Source organism: Corvus kubaryi, unplaced genomic scaffold (assembly GCF_017639235.1).
Source record: "Corvus kubaryi isolate FWS band 111438036 unplaced genomic scaffold, C.kubaryi_AGA036_p1.0 split1-37355, whole genome shotgun sequence".
In the NCBI taxonomy this organism is placed as follows: Eukaryota; Metazoa; Chordata; class Aves; order Passeriformes; family Corvidae; genus Corvus; species Corvus kubaryi.
Genome location: NW_024582078.1, coordinates 329648 through 351649, shown reverse-complemented (window position 1 = coordinate 351649; position 22002 = coordinate 329648). Strand labels below are relative to the sequence as shown.

General features: G+C 57.8%; 1 protein-coding gene across 3 annotated transcripts in view; it reads right to left on the bottom strand.

Moving 5' to 3' along the window:
- Positions 1 to 749: 749 nt before the first annotated feature.
- KCNC4 (potassium voltage-gated channel subfamily C member 4) overlaps positions 750 to 22002 on the bottom strand; it is a 23009-nt gene continuing 1756 nt past the window's right edge. For 2 of the 3 annotated variants that reach the window (XM_042013697.1, XM_042013699.1), the window contains exons 2-5: positions 20496 to 21242; positions 15240 to 16176; positions 13595 to 13780; positions 7762 to 8349 (exon numbers count right to left, since the gene is read on the bottom strand). In XM_042013697.1, the coding sequence (XP_041869631.1) occupies positions 8231 to 8349; positions 13595 to 13780; positions 15240 to 16176; positions 20496 to 21242 (1989 nt within the window). In that variant the 3' untranslated portion in view covers positions 7762 to 8230. Of the gene's footprint in view, positions 1756 to 7761; positions 8350 to 13594; positions 13781 to 15239; positions 16177 to 20495; positions 21243 to 22002 lie in introns of those variants that run through there. The other variant, XM_042013698.1, reaches the window with a different exon arrangement.

The window sequence follows — 22002 nt, the reverse complement described above, 5'->3', positions numbered from 1 at the left end:
TCTGCCGTGGGCTTCCCAGTGGGGGCTCTGCTCCAACCCGTGTGAGAGAGCGAGGAGCTCAGCCACAACGTGGAACCACAGAATCCCAGACTGGTTTGGAAAGGACCTTAAATCCCATCCCATTCCAGTCCCTTCCACTGTCCCAGGCTGCTCCAAGCCCCATCCAGCCTGGCCTTGGACACTTCCAGGGATCCAGGGGCAGCCACAGCTTCTCTGGGCACCCTGTGCCAGGGCCTCCCCACCCTCCCAGGAAATAATTCCTTCCCAATATCAAACTTAAATTTCCCAGTTTTGGCTTGAAGCCATTCCCCTTGTCCTGTCACTCCAGTTCCTGATGAACAGTCCTCCTCTATCTTCCCTGTAGCCCCTTCAGATCCTGGAAGGAGCTCTGAGGTCTCCACACAACCTCCTCTTCTCCTGGCTGACCAGCCCTGACTCTCCCATCCTGTCTCCATAGGGGAGGGAGCTCCAGTTCCTTTGTCAACTCCACGACCTCCTTGGGACTTGCTCCAACAGTTCCATGTCCTTTCAGTGCTGGGGGCACCAGGGCTGGATGCAGCATTCCAGGTGGGATCTCATGAGAGCAGAGAAGGGAGGAAGAATCACCTCCTTCAAGGTGATCCAGGCAACATCCAGGCAATGCCATGGCCAAAGTCTCCCTTTCCTACTGCCAGGGACAGCCAGGGCTGGGACAGGACTCTGTGGGCACACAGGGAGCCAGAGGCAAGGAAACAGGGAGGCAGGAGAGGTACGGGAGCTGACTCAGCTCGTGGATGTCTTTATTGGAACTCTACACGTTGGACAGGCATGCGAACAGGACAGACGGAGACAGGAGTAGTATTGCCTTGGTCACAGAGATATGGAACAGCGTTGGAAGGACCCTGACCCCTCCAGGCCAGCCGGGATCCCCACACCTCGGTCTCCTATTGCTTCCCATCCCCATCCCCGCGCCCCGACCACCCCGCTCGGCCCTGCGTGCCCGTGGGCTCAGGCCCCGTGGGAGGGGGCGATGGTGGCACCTGGAGCGGAGCCTTTGGCACCCCGGGGGAGGGTTCCAGGTGGCCGTGTGACGATGGAGGGGTCAGAGCACGGGCACAGCCGCGGGTGGAGATGTCCCGGTGAGCAGCTGGATCTCCAGAGGTGGGGGGTGAGGTGCAGCCGAAAGCGTGGGCAAGGGGAGGGGGCAGCCCTGGGGGTGCTGGGGCAGCGTGGCCGTGGCAGGGCTGGCACCAGGAAGGGGAATGGGGCTGTCCCCAACCTCCCTCCCGGCCCTGCTGCTCTGTGGCACCTCTTGGGGGGACCCAGCTGCCACCCCCCCCTCCCAGGGATGGAGCTGGAGCTTTGGGGAAAGAGCATCCCTCGGCCTTGGGGGGAGCATCCCTGGGGGAATGAACGTCCCAGCCTTGGGGAGAGCATCCCTGGGCTTTGGGGGGAGCATCCCTCAGCCCTGGGGAGAACATCTCCCTTGGGAAGAGCATCCCTTGGCCCCAGGGAGAGCATCCCTAGAGGAATGCGTGTCCCAGCCTGAGGGAAAGCATCCCTGGGCTTTGGGGAGGACATCCCTGGGGGAATGCATCCTTTAGCCTTAGGAAGAGCATCCCTTGGCCTGAGGGAGAGCATCCCTCGGGATACACATCCCTCCCCCTCGGAGAAGGCATCCCGTGCCAGGGTGCTGCCTGCATCCAGCTGGGGCTCAGGAGAAGGTGACCACCTCACCCTGGGGGTAACTGGAAGCGAGGGTGTCCTGGCAGGAATCTGCAATTAAAGACACAAATGTTAAACACGGCATTAGACGCTGCTTCCATGAGTGGTTTGGGGGAGAAATGGGAGAGGGAGAAGGACCCTGGGCTTCCAGGGGACCCCGACTTAGAAGGATGCAGAAAACAGAGTAAGCACAAAATGAAATGGCCTTTTCCAGAGGGATAAAATGCTGCTGTTGCATCGGTAAGTCAGGGAAAGATGTTTTTAAAAAGCCTCAGAATGGTGCCAGAGATGGAGACTTGGGGAATGATTCTCCAAGAGAAACCATGCGTGGAGTCAGGGCAATTTTGAGGGTAAAAATGAAAAGCAGGGGGAAAACATCACCCTCACCACATCCCTCTCAACCCTCTCCTCCCAGAAAGCTGCTCTTGCCCAAAACTTCCCAGGCCAACCCCAAGCCAGATGTCCCAAAGCCAAGCCTGGTGCATTAATCCCGCAGTGTTTTTTCTTCTCCCTCTCATTTGTTATCATTGAATTAATTATCATTGATTGGAGCTCTGAGTCACCCCACCGCCTCTCCCCGTGCGCCAGGGCCCAGTTTCCAGGCGAGGGGCTGTCAGGCAGGGAGACAGCGCCTGATGCACCCGATAAACCGCGGAATTCTGCTTTAAACCTCACCCCCAGCTCCTGCTCATGGGTTTGGCCCAGCTGCCTCCCCTGCAGACCCAACGCAGCTCCAAACCCTCCTCGTTTTCCACAACATAAAGGTCTCGTTCTCCATCGAGCATCACTGCACAGCTCGGGTGAGCAGTGCCCAGGCATGGAGGCTTTTCAAACCTCACATCCCATGAAAGCCTTAGGGACTAAAGGAGCTCTCCTCCCCGAGCTGGCAGGAGAGCTCCCCACCTCCCAAGACAAAACGCTTTGGAGACCCAACACCATCCCCCTGCAGCAATTTGGGGCCCAGCAGTGCCCATGCATGCAGTGGCTGCTGAAAAATATCCCAGCTCTTGGTTCAGTCACTCCTGCAAGCAGCTAAAAGCTCCTGGCAGGGCTCGTGTCCTGCTAGAAACATTCCCCGTCAGGTCGATTGATTTACCAGGGGCACGACTTGGCTTTTAACTCCCATCTCCTCCTCCTCCCCGTTCAAAGCCATTTTGTGTGTTAGCTCGAGACCTGCTGCCCACAGCCTCCAGGGACCTGCCTTGGAAAGCAGCTTCCCAGCCTTGGAAAAAAATTAGCACGACTAAAAATAAATAACAACAGCCCAGATTTTTATCTTTTTGTCCCCCAGACAAAGCCACCACGAGAAGAGAGCCCTCCTATCTTGGCTTATCGGTACCAGCTCCGTTCCCCTCTTGCCCTCATGGCCCCTCAGTGACGTGCAGCCCCTTCCTCGAGCCTATTTTTGGGTGTGGATCTGCCACCAGCGTCCGTAGGGTGCTGCCCTGGGCGAGGCAGGAGGCTTGGCACAGCTGGCACAACCCAGCTCCAAATACACCCAAGGTTTGCTGCGGTGCTCCCAGAGCCATCAGCGCCGAATTTCCCCGCACGGGGAGTTCACACAGTCCCTCCCTCCCTCCCTCGCTCCCTCCCGCCTGTGAGATCCCCTCACACACCCCAAAGTGCTGCCAGTGCCCGGCCGTGCCAGCGCGGGTTTGGGTAGGTCCTGAGCTAACTCTGCTTTGCTCTGGAGCAGCCCTGAGGAGGAGGATTTGAGGGCGTTGGGGGATGAGCAGCTCAGCATTCCCCAGCCACGACCCAGAGCCCCCCCAGCTGATCCCCAGCGTGGGCAGCAGGAAAGGGGGGGATTCTGCCCTGCTCAGGTGAGACCCCACCTGCAGAGCTGCCTCCAGCCCTGGGCTCCAACATCAGGAGGGCTGGAGCCCCTCTGCTCTGGAGCCAGGCTGGGAGAGCTGGGGGTGTTCACCTGGAGAAGGGAAGGCTCTGGGGAGACCTCAGAGCCCCTTCCAGTGCCTAAAAGGGCTCCAGGAGAGCAGGAGAGGGACTTTGGAGAAGGGTCAATGGCTTCCCACTGCCAGAGGGCAGGGTTAGATGGGATCTTGGGAAGGAATTGTTCCCTGTGAGGGTGGGAAGGCCCTGGCACAGGGTGCCCAGAGCAGCTGTGGCTGCCCTTGGATCCCTGGCAATGTCCAAGGCCAGGTTGGATGGGGCTTGGAGCACCCTGGGATAGTGGGAGGTGTCTCTGCCCATGGCAGGGGCTGGAATGGGATGGAATTTGAGGTCCCTTCCAACCCAAACCATTCCCTGACTCTGTGATTACTTTTTTACAGCCACCAGGGCACATTCCCTGCCCCGGCCTGTCCCACACAGGAGGAAGTGTGACCCTCTCCCCAGAAGTTCATAGAATTCTTTCTGAGCCTCCATTTACCTTTTCCGTGGGTAAAACGTTGGGATCGGTTGCCCGGGCGGAGGTAAGGAAGTAACAGACTGGGAGCTGGGAGGCTCCTATTTATAAGCTCAACTGCATCCTATTTTGCATCTGCCTCTGCTCTCCCTGTTCCTCGTCAGCACGGGCAAGCCATGGGGTTGCTATTTATTTTCTATTTTTCTTTATTGTCATCAAATAAGCAGTGAGGATTTTTCCTGGCAGTGCTGGGGAAGCCAGGAACAGGCTCCTTCTGGGTAGAGCAATTACTCTCTTGACATCTTCACCTCCCGCCCAGCTGCCTGACAGGCCTTTCTATTTTCTCAGCTCTCTCAGGCATCTCCCGAGAAACAGAGCAGTTGTTGCAACAATAAAAATTAGTACTTTGCAAGCAACCCGGGATCACGGTGCAGCCTCCACGCAGGGCTGGACTCTGAGTCTTCCAGAAGGAAAAGAGAAGGAAAAAGCTGATGCTGGAGCGGGGAACTGTTCCCAAATCCCCCCAGTCTGAAGGCTGCTCTGGTTTGGCTCCTTGCATGGGGGTGGGTGGTCACAGGGGTTTGATCCTCGTCCCACAGCGCTGGTCCGTGTCCCAGAGCGGACAGACACACAGACAGAGGAATGTGAGGGCTCTGCCAGGGCAGCCTGATGTCACCCAGCACCTCCAGAGCGTCCCCGGCCAGGCTGGACAGAGCTTGGAGCAACCTGGTCTAGCGGAACGTGTCCCTGCCCGTGGCCCTTCCAACCCCACCATTCCATGACTCCCTGACCTCTGGCCCCGTTCCCACAGCTGAGCATCACACGTGTCTGCATCTGCGGCGGGGAGAGGGACACGGGGCACTAAAGCTCCGGCTGGTCCCACGCCGCCGGACATCCCGCTGTCCACGGGGGAGGGACACATTCCTACAGCACACACAGTGCTCATCCCTGTGTTCCTGCTCATCCTCCTGCCAGGAACGAGACCCAGCACACCCAGCCCATCCCAGGGAACCTCTCCTTTCCATGCTGGGATGCCCCGACAGTCACTGCACACCCCTCAATGATATTTTTGTTTAGATGCCATTTTAGGGCTTGGACAGGGGCAGTTGGGCTCCAGTTTCTCGGGAATAAATCCAACACTTTGGCTTTCTCTCGATGCCTTTTGCCCGGGCTGGAACGTGCTCTCCTAACCAGATCCCTCAGCACAGATAAGCCCTGGGAGGATATTTAGGGGAAGTATCGTATATTCGTGCTCTATTCTTATCCTATTCTCCAGGCAGCCGATTTTGGCCACTGTTTGAGATAAAACCTGGGCTCCAGAGATATTTAGAGGTCTCCTCTGATCCACTACAGCTCCTCTTCTAATCTTACCTGGGGATTAACCCGTGCCAACTCGCCCCCAAAAGCAACTCAGACCCCATCTAAAAATAACAACAAGCTGTTTTCTCCCTCCTGCATCCCCCAAATCCCTGCTCAGGAGAAGGCGGCGAGGAAGAGGGAGAAGATGCGATGGGTTTTTCAGCAGTTTGGTGCCTCCCACTGAAATCCCTCCGTCTCCCTTTCGGGGCTCAGTTGTTTTAGAGGAGCTTTTGCACATTAGTCATCCCTTCTCCCGGGTTGCATAACGCCCCAGCTAAAAATTGCATCCTGCCGGCTCTGTGTCAGCTCATGCCCAACCCTCCTTGCTCTGGTGGCAATGAGATTTTGGGGAGTCCACCAAAGGTTTCCCACCCCAAATAACCACTGTGGTGTTGGGATGAGCTGCTTCGGGAGCCTGAAGGGGGGAAAGGCAAGGATGGGATGTCCTGGGATCTGTGGCTGCTCTGGGTTTAATCCTCTGCCTCCAAGAGACTCAGCCCCCAAAGTTTGAGCATCTTGATCTGATTTTTCTGCAAGGGACGGGGTTTCATACCTGGCTCGTCCCCAAAGTCAGCACATGACCCTGGATAAATCATTTATGATCCAAAGAGCACTGACATCACGGAGGGTGACCTTCCCTCTGGCAGGGGCTGGGGATATTCCAGCTGCTCCTGCTTCCAGAGGGAAGGATGAGCCGGAGGAGCGCCAGCATGGTGCTGCTCTACTCACCCCTTCTCCGAGTTCATGGAATTTGGGGTGATCCATGAACCTGCCCTGTTACCCCGTCCACTTGCTGTGGGAATGCACTGAACTACAGGAATCCAAGGAAGGCAGCTGCTCCCAACACACAAACGCAGGGGCTGCCGGTGAGGGATGGATCAGCCCCCCAGGCCTGTATGGCACATCCTGAGCAGAGGATGGGTGCAGCTCATCCCAATTTCTCCCCAAATCCGCACAAATTCTGGCTCCAGCACCAGGTCTATGCAGTGCTCAGTTCCTGTCATCCATCCCCAGGCACCAAGGTTTTCACCTCTTTTCTGCTTCCCTTTGGCTCTCGCACAGCTGGGAGGGAGGGAGGGAGGGAGAAGGAAGGAAGGAAGGAAGGGAGGGAGGGAGGGAGGGAGGAAGGAATTCGGAAGGAATTCGGAAGGAATTCGGAATTCAGAATTCGGAAGGAAGGAAGGAAGGAAGGAAGGAAGGAAGGAAGGAAGGAAGGAAGGAAGGAAGGAAGGAAGGAAGGAAGGAAGGAAGGAAGGAAGGTTGGTTTGGACATGTGCTGACTGCTCCTCCTGGCAGCTCCTTCTCCACACCAAGGGAAACTGAGGCATGGGAAACCTGGGGTGGAGTAGGAGGGTCCTGACTGTGCGATCTGCCAAAATCCATCCCAGCTTCTTTGAGGACCATGGAATCACAGAATCCTTAAAGTTGGAAAAGACCTCCAAGGTCATCGAGTCGAAGCTGTGACCAGCCCGGCCGCCCAGGCACCCTCCCTCCTCACCATTCCCTGAGCACCAGCTCCGGTTTGGCCGTGATGGAGGGGAAGGGTCTGACCCCAGCAAAGCTCCTGGGGCTCTTTGCTTTTTAAACACACCCAAATCTAAGCTCTCCTCCCCAGAAAAGTCCCCAGGCTCCAGCCCTGACTTGCTCAGAGTGAGGAAAGAGGCTGAGAGAGCACCGAGGGGGAGTCAAGCCCAGGGCTGGACCCCCCCAAACCAGCCCCTTGCAGCCCTCCAAGATCCAAACGCCTCCAGGGAGGCTGAGCTGGACAGAACTAGAAATGAGCCAGAGGTCAGGGGCTGAAGGGTTTGTTCTAGTTCAGGAAGACACCTGAGATCATCCAAAATCACCCCAAAAACCAGCACACGTGAGCAAAAACCAGCAGCACAACGGGGAATTTGGCTCTCCAGCCTCATCCTCCCAGGGATGGGGAGGGCCTGGTTCAAACCCAGCTCCCATCCCCACGGGAATGTTCTGCCCCACCACCGCACGTCCATCCCAAACAAGGATTCCTCCCCCATCCATTTAGGCACCATTTTGCCTCAAGTCTCTCACTTCCCCACTCTTCAACACCAGCAGCAGCTTTCCCAGGGACCCTTATTGCTCTTCCCACCACTTCCCATTTCTTCATGGGAGTATCCATGCCTATTATCCCAGCCTCTGTGTGCTCCCTGCACCCTCTCCCAGGGCCCTCCAGCCTCCACGGGATCTCGAGGCTGGTTTCCAAGGACCTCAGGCCCATCCCTGAGGTTGGATGGAGAAGCAGACACAATCTGGGAAAGAACAAGTAGGATTTAGGCAGAAAAAGGCAAAGAACAAGAGGGGAACCACTGCTGGGCAGGGAATAGAGGTTTATTCATCTGCTGCCTCCAGAAACTTGAGGCTGGTTTAAAAAAAAAAAAAAAGCAAACAAAATAAAACCTAAAAATATGTGAATTCAGCCATTTCCAGCACAATGAGATATAATTTTATGAGTCAACTCGTCCTCCTTGTGTTTCCACCACCCTTTAGCCCAATGCAAACGGCCCACGGGGGGGGAGGGCTCAACACCGGAGGGAATTGCAGGGTTTATTTCGGATGAATAAGGATTCAAGGAGGGGAAAAGCACCCCAACACCTACTCCAGGGACTGTCCGTACACATGGACACGAGACAAGGTGGGTGCAGACGTTACAGGGGCAGCTGGAGAGGGTCAGACCCAGCTCCTGCGGGGCGGAGATGTCCCAGCTCGGGCTGCTCTGGGCACCGGAGACGCGGCGTGGCGGGGACAGGGACGGAGGGACACGCAGGGCACAGCGAGGTCCGTTTAGAGGATGGAGGGGACGGGGGAGCAGGGGGAGCTGCAGCGGGACGCCAGGGGAGCCAAGCCCACCGCGGATCCTGCCACACCATCTATGCTGCTCAGGCTCCGGGATTTTCCATGGCCTCGGTGAAGAAAACAGACAGGTTAGAGCCGAGCAGCCTCCTGCCCAAGGTTCGGACAGCTGAGAGCACCAGGCTGAGTGTCACCCAGCCCCACACCCCGAGCAACCCCCTGAAAAAATGCTGGGAGGGCTTTTCGAGGGCGAGCAGGCTCCTGTGGATCCTCCAGGCCTTCCCACTCCCTTCACCGAGCAGCACCGGCCAAATCCAGGACTGGAGAGTCATCAATGAGGAGACCAAATTGCTCCTCTAGGGTGCTGGGTTTTGTTTCCCAAATTGCTCTGAATGAGGAATGAGTCTGGGGATTTTGTGGGCTGAAGCAGACGGGGAAAAGCAGCAGAACTCAAACAAATATGGGATTGGGAAGGAGTGATTCCCCCAGCTCTGGTTTTTACACCCCTGTAGCAGCAAGCTGCTGCTGACACCTTTCTGTGAGGAAAGGAGCAGGTAGATGTGCTCATTATTTTCCACAAGAAATTGCATTAAAGAGCAAATATTTCTATTTCTTTGAGCACAGGGACCCTTCACACTCCCCCAAAGAGCCAGGGATTTCTCCAGCTTTTATTGAAAAAGCAACAGCCAGAGGAAATAACCTCACAGGTCAAAAGCCACTTTTCTTGCTGGAAAGACACAACGTCTTTGCACTGAAAATTTAATTTTTAGGTCCACAAAGCACCGCTGATAAGGATGAGTCTGTTCCCTGGATCTGCTGCCAAAATATGGAAAATTAATGACGCTCCCAGCCGCGATGAGCCCGGTGTCCCTGCGCCTGGATCTTCCCTGAGAGCACCCGGGTGAGCAAACCCAGCCAAGCCTGAGACTTCCCAAGGCTCCAGCGCGTTCCAGGGAAAGCAAGACCATGGAAGTGTGTGGGGGGAGCGGAGGGAGGCAGCTCCTGACAGCAGAAAAACAAGGTGATGGATGGTCCCCTTGGGCAGTGCCAGGCTCGGGATCCCTCCCCATGTCCCACCCCAGGAGTTTGTGGCACATCTTTGGGTTCTGCTTTGCTGGTGCTGGCCTGGCCGTGCTGGTCTGGGCTTGGATCAGGGATCCAGGCTCACACCGGACCAGTGACAGCATCACCCTCACACACCCCCCAAGGGGGATACTGAGACAGGAGCATCACCTGGGAAACGCTCCAGGGCACAGCCTCTACAAATCTACAGAAAATCCCCTTTTTTTGTTGTTTTTTCTCCCAGCCCCAGCAGCCAGCAGGGATTCTTCAACCCCTTCCCACCTCTCAGCCCCCTGAGGAGACGCAGCTCCTCCGGCTGTGCAGCAGAGGCAGCTCCAGGGGACAGAGGGACTCCTGCCTAAACCTGTTGCTGACTCCAGCAAAGCTCTCCCCGTCCCCACGGTGGAAGCAGGAGCAGAAGCAGGCCTGAGGAGAAGAGCAATTTCCTTCTTTACTTCTTGGCACAGATCCACACAGCGAGCGAGGAGGGGAGTGAGCACAGCCCTGAGCTGGGGGGAGCTGGGAGTTTCCCACCAACAGCAGCGGATGCAAAGACCCCCCTGCTCCCCACAACATTCCCGAAAAACTGCATCGGGCTCATCCTTCCCTCCCCTTGGGTGTGCTGAGGCTCTTTGAAAAGCTCACGTGTTTCCCTGCCGCCCTGAGCCGTGCGTGGGAAGCAACCATGCTGAGATCCAAGCGGTCCCTGAAAGCTCAGGGCAACCCTGGATCCAGCACCCAAACAGCACCAGTTTGGCAGGAAGCATTGTGGGGTCGGGGTTTGCTGGGAGCCGCCGGCAGTGCAGGGACCTGCTGTGCTTTGTGGGGCTCTCGCTCCGAAGGCTGATTAGAAAAGGATGCAAACAGGCGTAGAAACAGGGTCAAATCACACTGCTCGCTCTGATTAAGCCTCAAGCGTCACATTTTGGGACAGAACTGCATAAAGGTGTTTGATTTCCCCAGGGACTCTCTGCAATGGGCTCGGGGCAAACCTGCCCAAAGCCCAACACTTCATCCTCTCTCCATCAACTTATCCCAAGCCACGCGTGCTGGAGCACCTGGGAAGGAGCTCAAGACTCTGTCCCTCAAGGCTGTCGTGCTTCCCCACCACACCCAGGGCCAGGTGCCACCACAGAGTGAAGCCACAACACACAGGGGGGTTGTGCTCTGCTGATTGCCACGGTGCTTAAACAGAGCTGGGGTTCCAGTAACTCGCCCTGGGGCTACCCAGAGTCACCAGGATTGCTTTAGGAACGGGCTTGCTGCCAATAAAGGAGCATGGTGTGACCCCTGGGGGCTCCCCCCGGACCATGGCACTGCCTGCTCCCTGCAGGAGCTCGGCTCCAGGCGCTGGTGCAGGCTGGGAGCCGGCGGCACATGGGATGGGGTCAAGCAGGGAGGCAGCAAAGCCCAGGAACGTCCTGTTGTTGGGGACAGAGGCCTGGCACGCAGCTCGTGTGGCACCATGTTCCTGTGCAAACGTGGGCTGGTCCTCACTGCCCCCCAGTCAGGCAGTTCCAGGGGATGCTGCCGTGAGCATTCCCAGCTCAATGCTGCGGGCTCAGGCCACGTGCGAGCCATGGCCCTGCGCTGACAGCAAGAACCAGAGTGAAAATCAGCTGCACGATGCTCTACAGAGCCAGAAATTGCTGCTGTGCCGTGTTAGTGTGCTGAGGAAGGAGGTGGAGCTTTTTAAGGGACACAGAGATGCAGCGCTTGGACACGCGGGTTAGCGGTCGAGTGCCGGGGGAAGGCTGGACTCGTGGAGCTCTTTTCCAACCCAAACGATTCCATGGTTCCATCCTAACCAGTCTCACTGGCTGGACTCGTCCTGCCTCCATATCCCTCTGTCCAAGCAGAGGACAGGGCTCGAGTGCCAAGGCAGCCCCATGCCAAGGTGTCTGCACTCAGCAGGACACATTTTTGGGAACTGCTGAGCGGGACCTGAGTGCTGAAGGGAGACAAAGGGTCTGAAGCCGTCCCCAGCAGCCAGGGAGCAAAGCAATACCCCTGGGAGCAGCCACAGGAAGAAGAAACACATTCCACATAGGAATCCACAGCAATCCAGCTCAATCTTCTCCAGGCTCAGGTCCAAAGGCAGGAGGAGCTCTTCTCTTTGAGCTGCCCCAACAAGACCAACTGCTGGAGTCGGGGTTAAACCACAATGGATGCTGAGATCTGCAGCTCATTCCCGAACCAGCTCCACCTCCTGATTTCCACAGCTTGCACAGACACCAGTACCTGTCCCAGGATCTGACAGATGGCCATCAGCAAGTCGGGCTCAGAACCAAGCTCATCTCAATTTGCAGAGCTGCCAGCATCCCGGTACCAGAACAAACAGCCTCAGCAGGAGATAAATCAAGAGCGAGGGAAAAGGAGCCTCTGCAGCTCCCAACGGCTCTTGGCTGGAGGCTGCTTTGCCCCTTGGTCACCTCTGGTCATCTCTGGTCACCCCTGGCCATACTGGAGCATGTCACTAGGCCAGCCCTGACCTCCCAGGACAGTGTCCCACCCGTCTGTCCCACAGCCCCAGCAGGACACAAGTACTGAGGCTGCCTCTTCCCAAAAGGCCTCAAGCATCACTGGAGTCCCTCTGGACCCCAGATCCGGCTTTCTCCAGGTGCAGCATCATTGCAGCAACATGGGGGTAAGTGACCCGTGCACACCTTCTATTTCAAAGTGTAAAAGGCACTCTGAAACTTGCAGGGAAGACACCAGAACACCCCAAGAACGATCACCAAAGTGCCCTTTCAAAGAGCTGCTGCTGCCACTACACGAGGACAGAAACCTCCTGGTCTCCTGTGATCCAGGGATGGGATTTGGGAGCGAGTGAAAGCAGCTCTGGATCCTCAGCTCTTAGAGCTGCTCCACTTTTCCTGGCTTCAGTGGGACCAGACTCAAGTGCTTCAGCTGAAGCCTGACTTCAGCATTTTCTAAGGAGGAAGAGCAGCACTGGCTTTCATCCCTCTCCTCCATCCCTTCCAGTTCAGCATTGCCCCTCCCAGTCTGGAGTGGGACTAAAGCTCTCTCCCCTCTCCACATTAACAGGCATTAAGAAAAGAGACCAACTCCACAGGAAAAAGCACATCCAGGGAGACAACATGAGGCGTTTCAAGCAGATATTTGATGGTACCCCAAGGATGAGCAAAGCTTTTCCTTTTTGTTCTCTTTCCGAGGTTGAGCAGCAATGCCAAATGGAATCCTTGATTTCCCAGCAGGAAACAACCAACTCACATCTACAGCTGATAAATGTGGTTGCCCCAAACACCTCCCTGAATCCCGTCCAGTCTGTGCCATCCCAAGCAGTTCCAAAAGTAACAAACCCTTGAGGCTCTCCAGAGCACCAACAGGTTTTGGGGAGCAGCTCAGAGGCGCAGCACACCATCCCATGCCCGGTCCCAGCTCCCAGGCACCGTTCCCTGTGAGCAACAGGCAGCACTTGGTACCAGGGAGGTGGAAGTAGGTCAGCTCTGCAGCCACAGCATCCCACACCACCCTGGACACGCAAAACGCTGCACAGCTGGAAAACTGAGCTGTGCCCTAAGAATTATCCCAGCAATCGAGGGTGCAGCTGGATTTCGTGGCACTGGGTTCACCCTCTCTGGAGCTGGAGTGCTGGGAGATGGGTGGAGGTCTGGGACCAGGTTGAAGAAGATTTTGTTTTGTCATGGGAAGAAGGGTTTTGTGTTTTCCTGACTCATCTCCCTCTCAGTTTCCCATGGAAAACCTCAACACTTAGCACAGCTCCTGTTCCAAGCCCAGAGGAGCCTTTCTGGCAGCCCGGAGCTGCTGGCAAGGCAGCGCTTGACGCATCGCGGCTCCCCACGCTCGAACCCACTGAAAGCCACCGGAGGGGAGAGGGAAGGAAAAGCCTCTGGGGTTTTTTTTTCCCTACTGAAAACCTTTTGGTCCCCTTCAGTCACAACCTCACCGTGTCCCCAGGAGAGATGTCCCGCTCCCACCATCCAGGGATGAGTGGTTGAACCCCAGGGAGAAGAGCTGGAGAGGCAGAGGTTGGAGCACTCTGTCCCCAGGGAGGGCAGTGCAGCCAGCACAGGGTCAGAGACCCCAAACGGGCACCACTGGGGAGGAGAAAACAAAATGTGGAGCCAGCACGGAGAGATGTGGTGGACGGAGGAGAAGCAGATGGAGAGGCAGGAAGACGTGGATTTGGGGAGCAGAGAACAGCCAGGCGGGCGGATGGAGATGAACCACGGCCTTGGATCGGCCCAACAAAGCTGCACTCAACCTCCACTCACCCTCCCCAGGTCCTGCTCACACCTCCAGCCGTACCTTTCTGGATGCCTCCATCCGCTGCACACGAGAAGTCCCCCGTGGCCAGCAGGAAGCACGTGGAGGATTTCTTGTTCTTGTCCCGGGTGCTGGAGCGCCGCATTGGCCGCTTCTCCTCGTCCGTCGGGGACAGCGGCTGCTCCTCGTCCGACAGCACCACGTTGGCCTCACCGTTCTGCTTGGAGTCTGCAAGGGGTGGCAGAGACACATCAGCAGCTGACAGAACCACAGGAGAAAGTGCTCAGGGTGGCCAGAAGGGCTTGCAGGACCGTGCAAGGAGGCAGAAGAGCAGGTTGCAGGTGGCCCGGAGCAGCACCCACCAGTTCAGGTGCTGATCCCAGCCTGGACACGCTCCTTTGGAGCAGCCAGGGGAGCAGCACACAGACAGATATAATTCCAAGCAGCTCTAGTCCTGCTGAGGGTTATAAAACCTGTGTGAAGCCAAAGCTGGGGATGAAACACCCCAGGTTTTTGAGATCCACCCACCTAATTGGAGGGAATTAGCTCTCCAAAATTCACACTGCTGAGGAACGGGCTGCTCGGGGTAGTGGGAAGTGCTAATTTATGTCCCCTGGCTGCCTGGTTCGTTGGCTGAGAGGATGCTCTGCCACGTGAGGGCCTGGCCTGAGCTCCTGGCTCTAACTGCTCCCCACTGCCAGGGCTCCCAGGGCAGGTGGGATTTGCAGGCATGTGGAAAAAGGAGATTTATAAAGGAAAAGAGCTGCTTGGGGCACACAGAGCTCCCGGTTCCCCCCCAGGAGAAGGACCACCACTGTAAAACACGTGTGGCCAGACGTGCAGCTGCCCAGGGCTGACCTCAGGGCTGGTGCAGGACACAACCCCACCATGGTGCCTCCTGTTCCAGAGACCCCAGAGGTGCCACTGGCAGCAAACCAAGACCAAAGGGGCAGAGCAGCCACCATGGCCAGCACTGGCACTGGGGCAGGGCTCTCACAGACCCCCAAAGTCAGCCCAAGGGATGGTGCCCACAGCTGCCCACAGATGGGGCTGGGCCTTCTCCTGATCCAAAGGGAAGACTTGGCCAACCCCCGAACTTCAGCTCAGTGCGTGAGATGAAAAAAGGAATGTCCAGGGACTGGTTTTGCTCAGGATTTGGAGCAGCAGCGCAGGGATTCTGTCTACCAGAAGAAGAATGAGGAGGTGGTCAAGCCCCAGGGAATGTCCATGGATTTATCAATTTTGGTGAAGGTTTCCCTGATTTATGGTGGGAGGAAGCAAAGGAAAAATCTGTCCCAAGGGCATGACCAGGCTAGCACAGGAGCAGAGCAACTGGCCTTACCTCTGTCACTGTGAGGGAGAGGTGGCTTAGGCAGGGGCACCTTGAAACCCACCATGGTGACTTGATCCGTGCCATTAGGAGGGAAGGATGTGGCCTTTGGGAAAGCAGGATATGGCCTTTCCCCCCCTACCTGCACGGGGGACTTGACCTGCAGCACCCTGGTCCCCCAACATGGTCCCAATACCCTCCCACTCGAGGGACCCCGGCACCGAGGTCTCACCCACCCAGAGCTGGGGGCCACATCCTGCGCCATCCCCAGGGATCTGGGACACAGGGGACCAAAAACATTGCCTTGAGGGCTCCCGGACGTCTCCCCCTCCCTCAGCCCCATCTTTGGGGTCTCACCTGACCGCTTCCGCTCAGTCGCCCCCTCCTCTACTGCCAACGGGCACGTGTCGCTCTGGGTGCTGTTCCGGGGGGAGTTCTCCTCGGATTTGCCATAGGTGGGGGAGTCCAGCGGGGCCGGACGGGGTATATGCTTTTTCTTCTTCTTTGGCAGCTTCTGCTTGGCCATGGCCAATGAATAGTACATCCCAAAGTTATTGACGATGACGGGCACGGGCATGGCGATGGTCAGCACCCCGGCCAGGGCGCACAGGGCCCCCACCACCATCCCCGACCAGGTCTTGGGGTACATGTCACCATAGCCCAGGGTCGTCATCGTGACCACGGCCCACCAGAACCCGATGGGGATGTTCTTAAAGTGAGTGTGGTCGCTCCCGGTGGGGTCGGACGTCTTGGCTCCGATCCGCTCGGCGTAGTAGATCATAGTGGCGAAAATCAAGACCCCCAAGGCGAGGAAGATGATGAGGAGCAGGAATTCGTTGGTGCTGGCCCGGAGCGTGTGGCCCAGCACCCGGAGACCCACAAAGTGCCGCGTCAGCTTGAAGATCCGGAGGATCCGGACGAAGCGCACCACCCGTAGGAAGCCCAGCACGTCCCGGGCAGCTTTGGAGGACAGGCCACTGAGACCCACCTCCAGGTAGAAGGGCAAGATGGCCACGAAGTCAATGATGTTGAGCAGGTTTTTAATGAAGAGAAGCTTATCTGGGCAGCAGATGATGCGAACCAGGAACTCGAGGGTGAACCAGAGCACGCAGACCCCTTCGATGTAGGTGAGGATGGGCTCCGTCTCCACTTTGTGTGTCAGCAGGACCGTCGTGGTGTTGCCGACCACCAGGGTCTCCGTCACGTTGACGTCAATGTTGAAGGCCTCGTGCGTCTCCAGGCAGAAGGTTGTGATGGAGACCAGGATGAAGAAAAGCGAGGCGAAAGCAACCACCTGCGAAAGTCAAAATTACACCGGCCATGAGCTGATGTGGGGCAACCTCTTCTGTCTGGAGGAGGTCAAAGCACTCCAGGCTGCTGCCACCCACTGCCCCAAGGCCAAGGGTGGAGAATGGGGAGGGATCCCCAGACCTCTCCCATGAGCTGACAGAAAACCTCAGAGCCTGGGGCCGTCAGTCCAGGACCTTTCTCCAAGTGCTACGATCTGTACGGGAGAAGGTGTGCTGGGCTCCAGCTGTGCCTGGAGATGTGCCAGGAATGGCAGTGGTGGGGGTGAAGGGAACCTGGGACAGCCTGGGACTGCAGCAATCTTCCGCTGGGAGCAGACGTGAAAAGGGAATTTTGACAGGACAGATTCAAAGAGCTTTCCCCCGCATTCATCACAAACCCCTCCAGATGCCAGGCTCACGCTGCTCACAGCTGGGAGCTTTGGGGCCTGGATGCATCAGAGATGTCCTTTTGCCCCCTCCCTGAGGGTCAGTGGTGGGTGATGTGCCCACAGAAGTTCCAGGTCTGAGAGGGCAGGATGAGGAGAGGAGCAGGCAGAGCTCAGCCCCCTGCTGATGCCTGGACCTGGTGACACCGGGATGTTCCCATTTCTCCTCTCTGCCTGAGAGAGAGACCTTTGTCCCCTCCATGTCACCTCCTCCTCCTCCTCCCTTCTCCTCGCTGTGGATATGAGTGAGGAGGGGCCAGCAGCATGCATTGGAGGTCACGAAGGACCACCTTGTCATGCTCCCATCAATCCTGCTCAGCTCCCTCCCTCACTCACAGTGAGCATATGTTTCCAAAAGCTGCCCCCTGCAAAAAAAAAAGCCCTGTGAGCAGAAAAACTCTTGTTCTACCTTCCTCTGGCACAAAAGCACGGCTTTCCCAGGAGCAGATCCTGGTGCAGCCCCTTTGCTGCACCTGCACCAAGCAGGATGTGATCTTTTGCTGTCAAACCCACCCAAGCGGCTGCACTCGGCAGAGCAGCACCGTGAGCCTGCTCCAGGCGACAGCCCGGATGCTCGGCTGGAGTGAATCAGCAGCAGAGACAGCCTGAGTCACGCTGGAGAAACACCCGGCCCTGGACACCAGCGGTGCCGTGGCGGCAGCCCCGAGCCTGCCAGGAGCATCCTTGAGGGGTGTCCCCAAGGGCAGACCCGTGTGGGTCCACCACAGAGAGCATCAGCCCTCCAAGAGTTTGGTGTGAAGTTTAAATCAGGCATTAAATGATGGAGAAACCTCTGGAAGATGATTCTCCTGCCCCGGTGAGAGACACCTGCTTGGGGATGGAATGAGATGCTCCTCACCCCTCAGTCAGAGCCCTCTGGACCACGCACGGGGATGCAGCTCCGAAGGCCGATCAGCCGTGTGCAGTTTGGGAAGCAGATCCAGCAAGAAGTGGGATCTTACAGCAAGGCCAGCTTAACCAGACAAGTGTCTCTACACAGTCGTGGCACAGCCAAAATAATCCGCTTTTCAGCTGAGGGCTGAGTCACGTTCCTGAGCTTCCCTGTATGGGGAATCTTGGGAAAACCTGAAGAGTAAAAATTTAGACTTAAAGCAAAGTAGGAAGAAAAAAAATCACCCAGGAAGGGAGTGAGACCGTGCGAACACTCGGGTAATGAAGCAGCCCTGCTGTTGAGTGTGAGGTGAGACCTGATTTAGCCCAAGGAGCAAAATCAGCCTTTAAAAATAGAAGAGTCAGGTTCAAGCCGGTGCCAACCATCGTGTCCCCCTCAGCATGCTGCTCCAGTTCCGTGTCTGACCCGAGATGTCTCACCTCAGCTCCAGTCGCTGCTCCAAACTCAAGTTCTTTTCCAAAACTGTCTTTAAAATAAAATAAAATAAAATAAAATCTATGTATAAATCTATGTATAAACCAGTACTACCAATACACACCAGAACTCCCACCAAACAAGTCCTCCAGAACATGTTGGTGGCCTACACAATCTTGACCTGCACTCAACAGCTCGCAATGGGTATTCCTAAAAAATCCATGACCCCGCAGAGGGTCACTAGCCTGAAAGTGCCCATGAAAGTGAGGTCAGGAGTCTCCAAGTTGGGCTGCAAAGGGAAAAAATAGTGAGGAGCTGCACGTAAGAGGGGTTTGGAAGTAGAGGTAAAATCACAGCCAGGGCAGATTCGCATGGGGAGGAAAAGTGTGAAACTCCAGCTGGGACCAAATATTCCCGGAGTGGACTAGACTGAGGAACAGGGATCCCATGGGCATCGATGGTGCACGAAGAGAGGCTAAAACACGGCAGAGATTTCTAACCACGCGCTCACCCAGCTGCCAGCTCAGGAGGAGAAGTGCTGGAGGGAGGGAAAGACGGAAATAACCAGGAGCCAACTGAGTCAGGGCCCGAGGGGCTGCTCCACAGAGAGGAGGAGCGAGGACCGGAGAAATTCAGCTCTTGAGACTCTTAGTCACGGCTGCCACACAGAGAGGGAGAGAGTTTACATGGACAGCCTGGGACTGCTGCTCCCCAAGGTTTGGCAACATGCTGTTGGGCTGCTCCAGCACATTCCCTGCAGCCAGCAGCACCCCTTTGGCTCTGGAAAGAAAGGGGGAGACCCCAAAATGGGGCGGTATTAAAGAAATCCCAACCGCCGCAAACCTCATGCAGCCCAAAAGCCAGGGGAGCACCAGGAATGTTGAACCCACAGGGATGCTCACGAGCCCTGCAGCACCCTAATGCTGGATGGTGACTCCAGCCAGGAGCTGGGTGCCCTCACTTGGGATGGTTGTGTTGCTCTGTGCCTCAGTTTCCCCTTCTGCCAGAGGAGTTTTCCCAAGCTATAGCACTGGTATTTTTTCCTGTTACCTCTGGAAGTTGATCGTTCCCATGGCACTGCTGAGCTGAACGTTTCTCCAGAGCGGTGAGAAGGAGGCAGGGAGCTCCCAGTACAAACTGGTCCCACTCCAGCCCCAGCTGGGCCTCAATCACAACCATCTCTGCTCCCTCCAATACATTCCTCCTGCTAAAGCCTTTCCAGGAGCAGCTCAGCACACAGGAAAAGCAGAACCAAATAACGCCGGGGGGAAAAATTGAATTGAATTATTGTGCTTGGGTTTATTTTTAATTTTGTTTAATTTTTTATTTGGAGCTTTGCACCACTCAGAGCATCTCTCCGAGGTGAAAAGCCCTCAGAGATGGGCAAAGGAGCAGGTACCCTTTTAAAATGGGTTCAGCTCTTGCTGCCCGAGCATTCTCTGCATGTGTGTGCTGCTCTAACATTTGCTGCAAAAACACCTCCTTGCCAAACTGACCCCTGCCCCGCACACTGCTCGTGGGTGTGAAATGCCTGCAGAATTTCTTACCATTGACGGGGCTTTTTTTACACCTCTCAATGCATCCAGAATTCATCTCTATCCCAACTGCCTGTCCGTGTGTGTGCGGCAGATCCATAAGCTGGGCGTGCCAGGGGCTGGGGTGGGTACCGAGGGGTCAGTGGGCAGCGCTTTGGGGGTGGTCTATGAGGAGCTGGGAGAGGAGACACATGCGCAGAGCAGCACCTGAGCGCCAGGCTGGGAGCCTGGGGATGCGCCTGGTTTGGGGGGACGCGTCCCAGGCGCGTCACTGCCCGTGGGTAGGGACTGCTGGCATGGCCAGGGAGGGTGGCAGGGTCTCTGCTGCGTGGATGTGCTCACGTGTGCACACGCACGGTGCCAGGGCCCGGGGCCACGTGTGGCTGAGGGGGCTGTGGGACCGTGGCTCAGGTGTGCTGGGTGTCAGCGGTGCCTGAGCCTGCACCACACGTGCTGGTGGGCTCCCTATGCTGCTGGGGCAGCCCCGGCGTGGGGACAGCGGGCAGGGGGTGCACAGGAACAGGGTGTCCTTTGGGGCTGCGGCTCCTGCAGACGAGGAGCGTGAGCTGCTTGGGGACAACCGTGAGGATCCCGTTTGCTTCAGGACCTGATCCCCAGCCCTGACCTCCACTGTGCTGTTAAATGTGGGTTTTGGCATCGTGCAGCCCAGCAAGAGGAACCCAAACATCCTATCCTAGAGCATCCTGAAAGTCTGCCAGGAGTCAGCCCTGCCAAGGACAATCCCTCATCTCCATGTGCCCAGGAGGTGCACAGGGAGCACTCGAGGGCGCAAAGGGGGCAGGGATTGGGCTTGCCCCCAGTTTCAGCCCAGCCCTCCCAGGTGTGAGGGTTGGGAGGGGATTGGGAGACAATGGAAGAGGGGTCCTGTAGGATGGGACATGACTCCCGTGTAACCCACCAGGAAAGTCGGACTTGCCCACGGGGATGGGGAGGTGAAGACACAACCCCAGCACGGCCCCATCCCGCCTCCCCACCGGCGCATTTCGGGAGCTTACCCTTGCCGCCTTGGACGAGTAGGGGTCCTCAAAGAGCGCCCACATCTTGGGCTGCCAATTCCGGCAGCAGCCACCCCCTCCAGCAGCCCCCGCCGCCCCTGGGGGCCTGTCATCCATGCCCAGGCGCTGAAGGGCCATCTCCCTACCCCCTTCCTCTTCAGGCTCCTCTCCGCCAGCCCCTCCACCAGGCTCGGGGCTCTCAAAGATATCCAGGGCCTCTTCGGCATCGCGGTGCTGGCGGTAGGTCATCCAGCAGCAGGGCTCCACGTCCGTCTCGTCGATGCCCCAGTAGGTCAGCTCCTCCTCGAAGAGGGGCCCGCAGATGTCCGCGGGGCAGTGCAGCTTCCCGGTGCGGTAGTAGTTGAGCACGTAGGAGAAGATCCCGGGGTGACGGTCGAAGAAGAACTCGTTGCTTTTGCCATCAAAGTCAAAGTTGCTCTGGGCATCGGGGTCAGCCAGCCAGGCCAGGCGGGTGCCCGGCAAAGTCCGTAGGGTGCTTTTGTAGGTCTCATGCCGGGTGCCACCTACATTGATGGTGATCTTGTCCGACTCTTCCCCTTTGCCCATCTCTTCCTTCAGGCATGTTTTGGAGGGTGGTTTGTTCCCCGACTTGCGTCCACGGTAGGAGGAGACACACACCGAGCTGATCATAGATTTCGGTGGATGGGAGATGCCCACAACGTGCACCCTTCCTCCGGGCGAGGAGCTGGGGTTCAGCGGAGGCGGGAGAGGGGGACAGAGATGGGACTGGGGAGGGGAAAAGGGGGGGGCTCAGGCTTGGCTCTGGCCTCGGGGGGAGCAAGCTGGAGCCGCGCCGGACACCGCTGGCTGCTGGGGGACAGCAGGGGAGGCTGCAACCTCCACCCCCTCCAAAGCCAACCCCCCCCAAATAAAACCGCCCTAAACCGGGAGCCAGCCCAGCCCTGCCGGGCAGCAACAAGTGCGGGATGGAGGGGGCCAGGAGCGGGCGGGGGGGTGCGGCAGCCGGAGGGGGGGGATGCGGGCCCGGCCGGGAGGATGCTGGGGAAGGGATGGGGGGGTGCTGAGCCCGGCCGGGCGCTGTGTCCCCCCCCCCTCCCGGTACCTGCAGCGCCAGGCGCGGGGGGGCCCCGCCGCCCGCCCCTCCCGCTCCGGCGGCTCCGCGCTCCCTCCGCCCCCCCCCGGGCCGGGCTCGGGGAGGAGGCGGCGGCCGGGGGGGCTCTTCCCCGGTTCCCGGCGGAGAGAAGGGGGGATGGATGCGCCCTCTCCGCCTCCCCTCCCGCTCTCCCTCCCCGGGGGTCCCCGTTCACGCGTGGCCGGGCCGGGGGGGGGGGCCTGTTGCGTCCCGGCGGTGCCTCCCCGCGGGGCTCGGCGCGAGGGAGGCGGCGGGAGCGGCTGCGGGGTTCGGCGGGGCTTTTATAGGGCTGGCAGCGAGCGGTGGGGTTACGGGAACCGGCACCGCCCCGCCGGGGGGCCGGGGACCCCCCGCCCCAGCGCCCAGCCCCGCAGCCCGCCCGGTGCCCCCCCC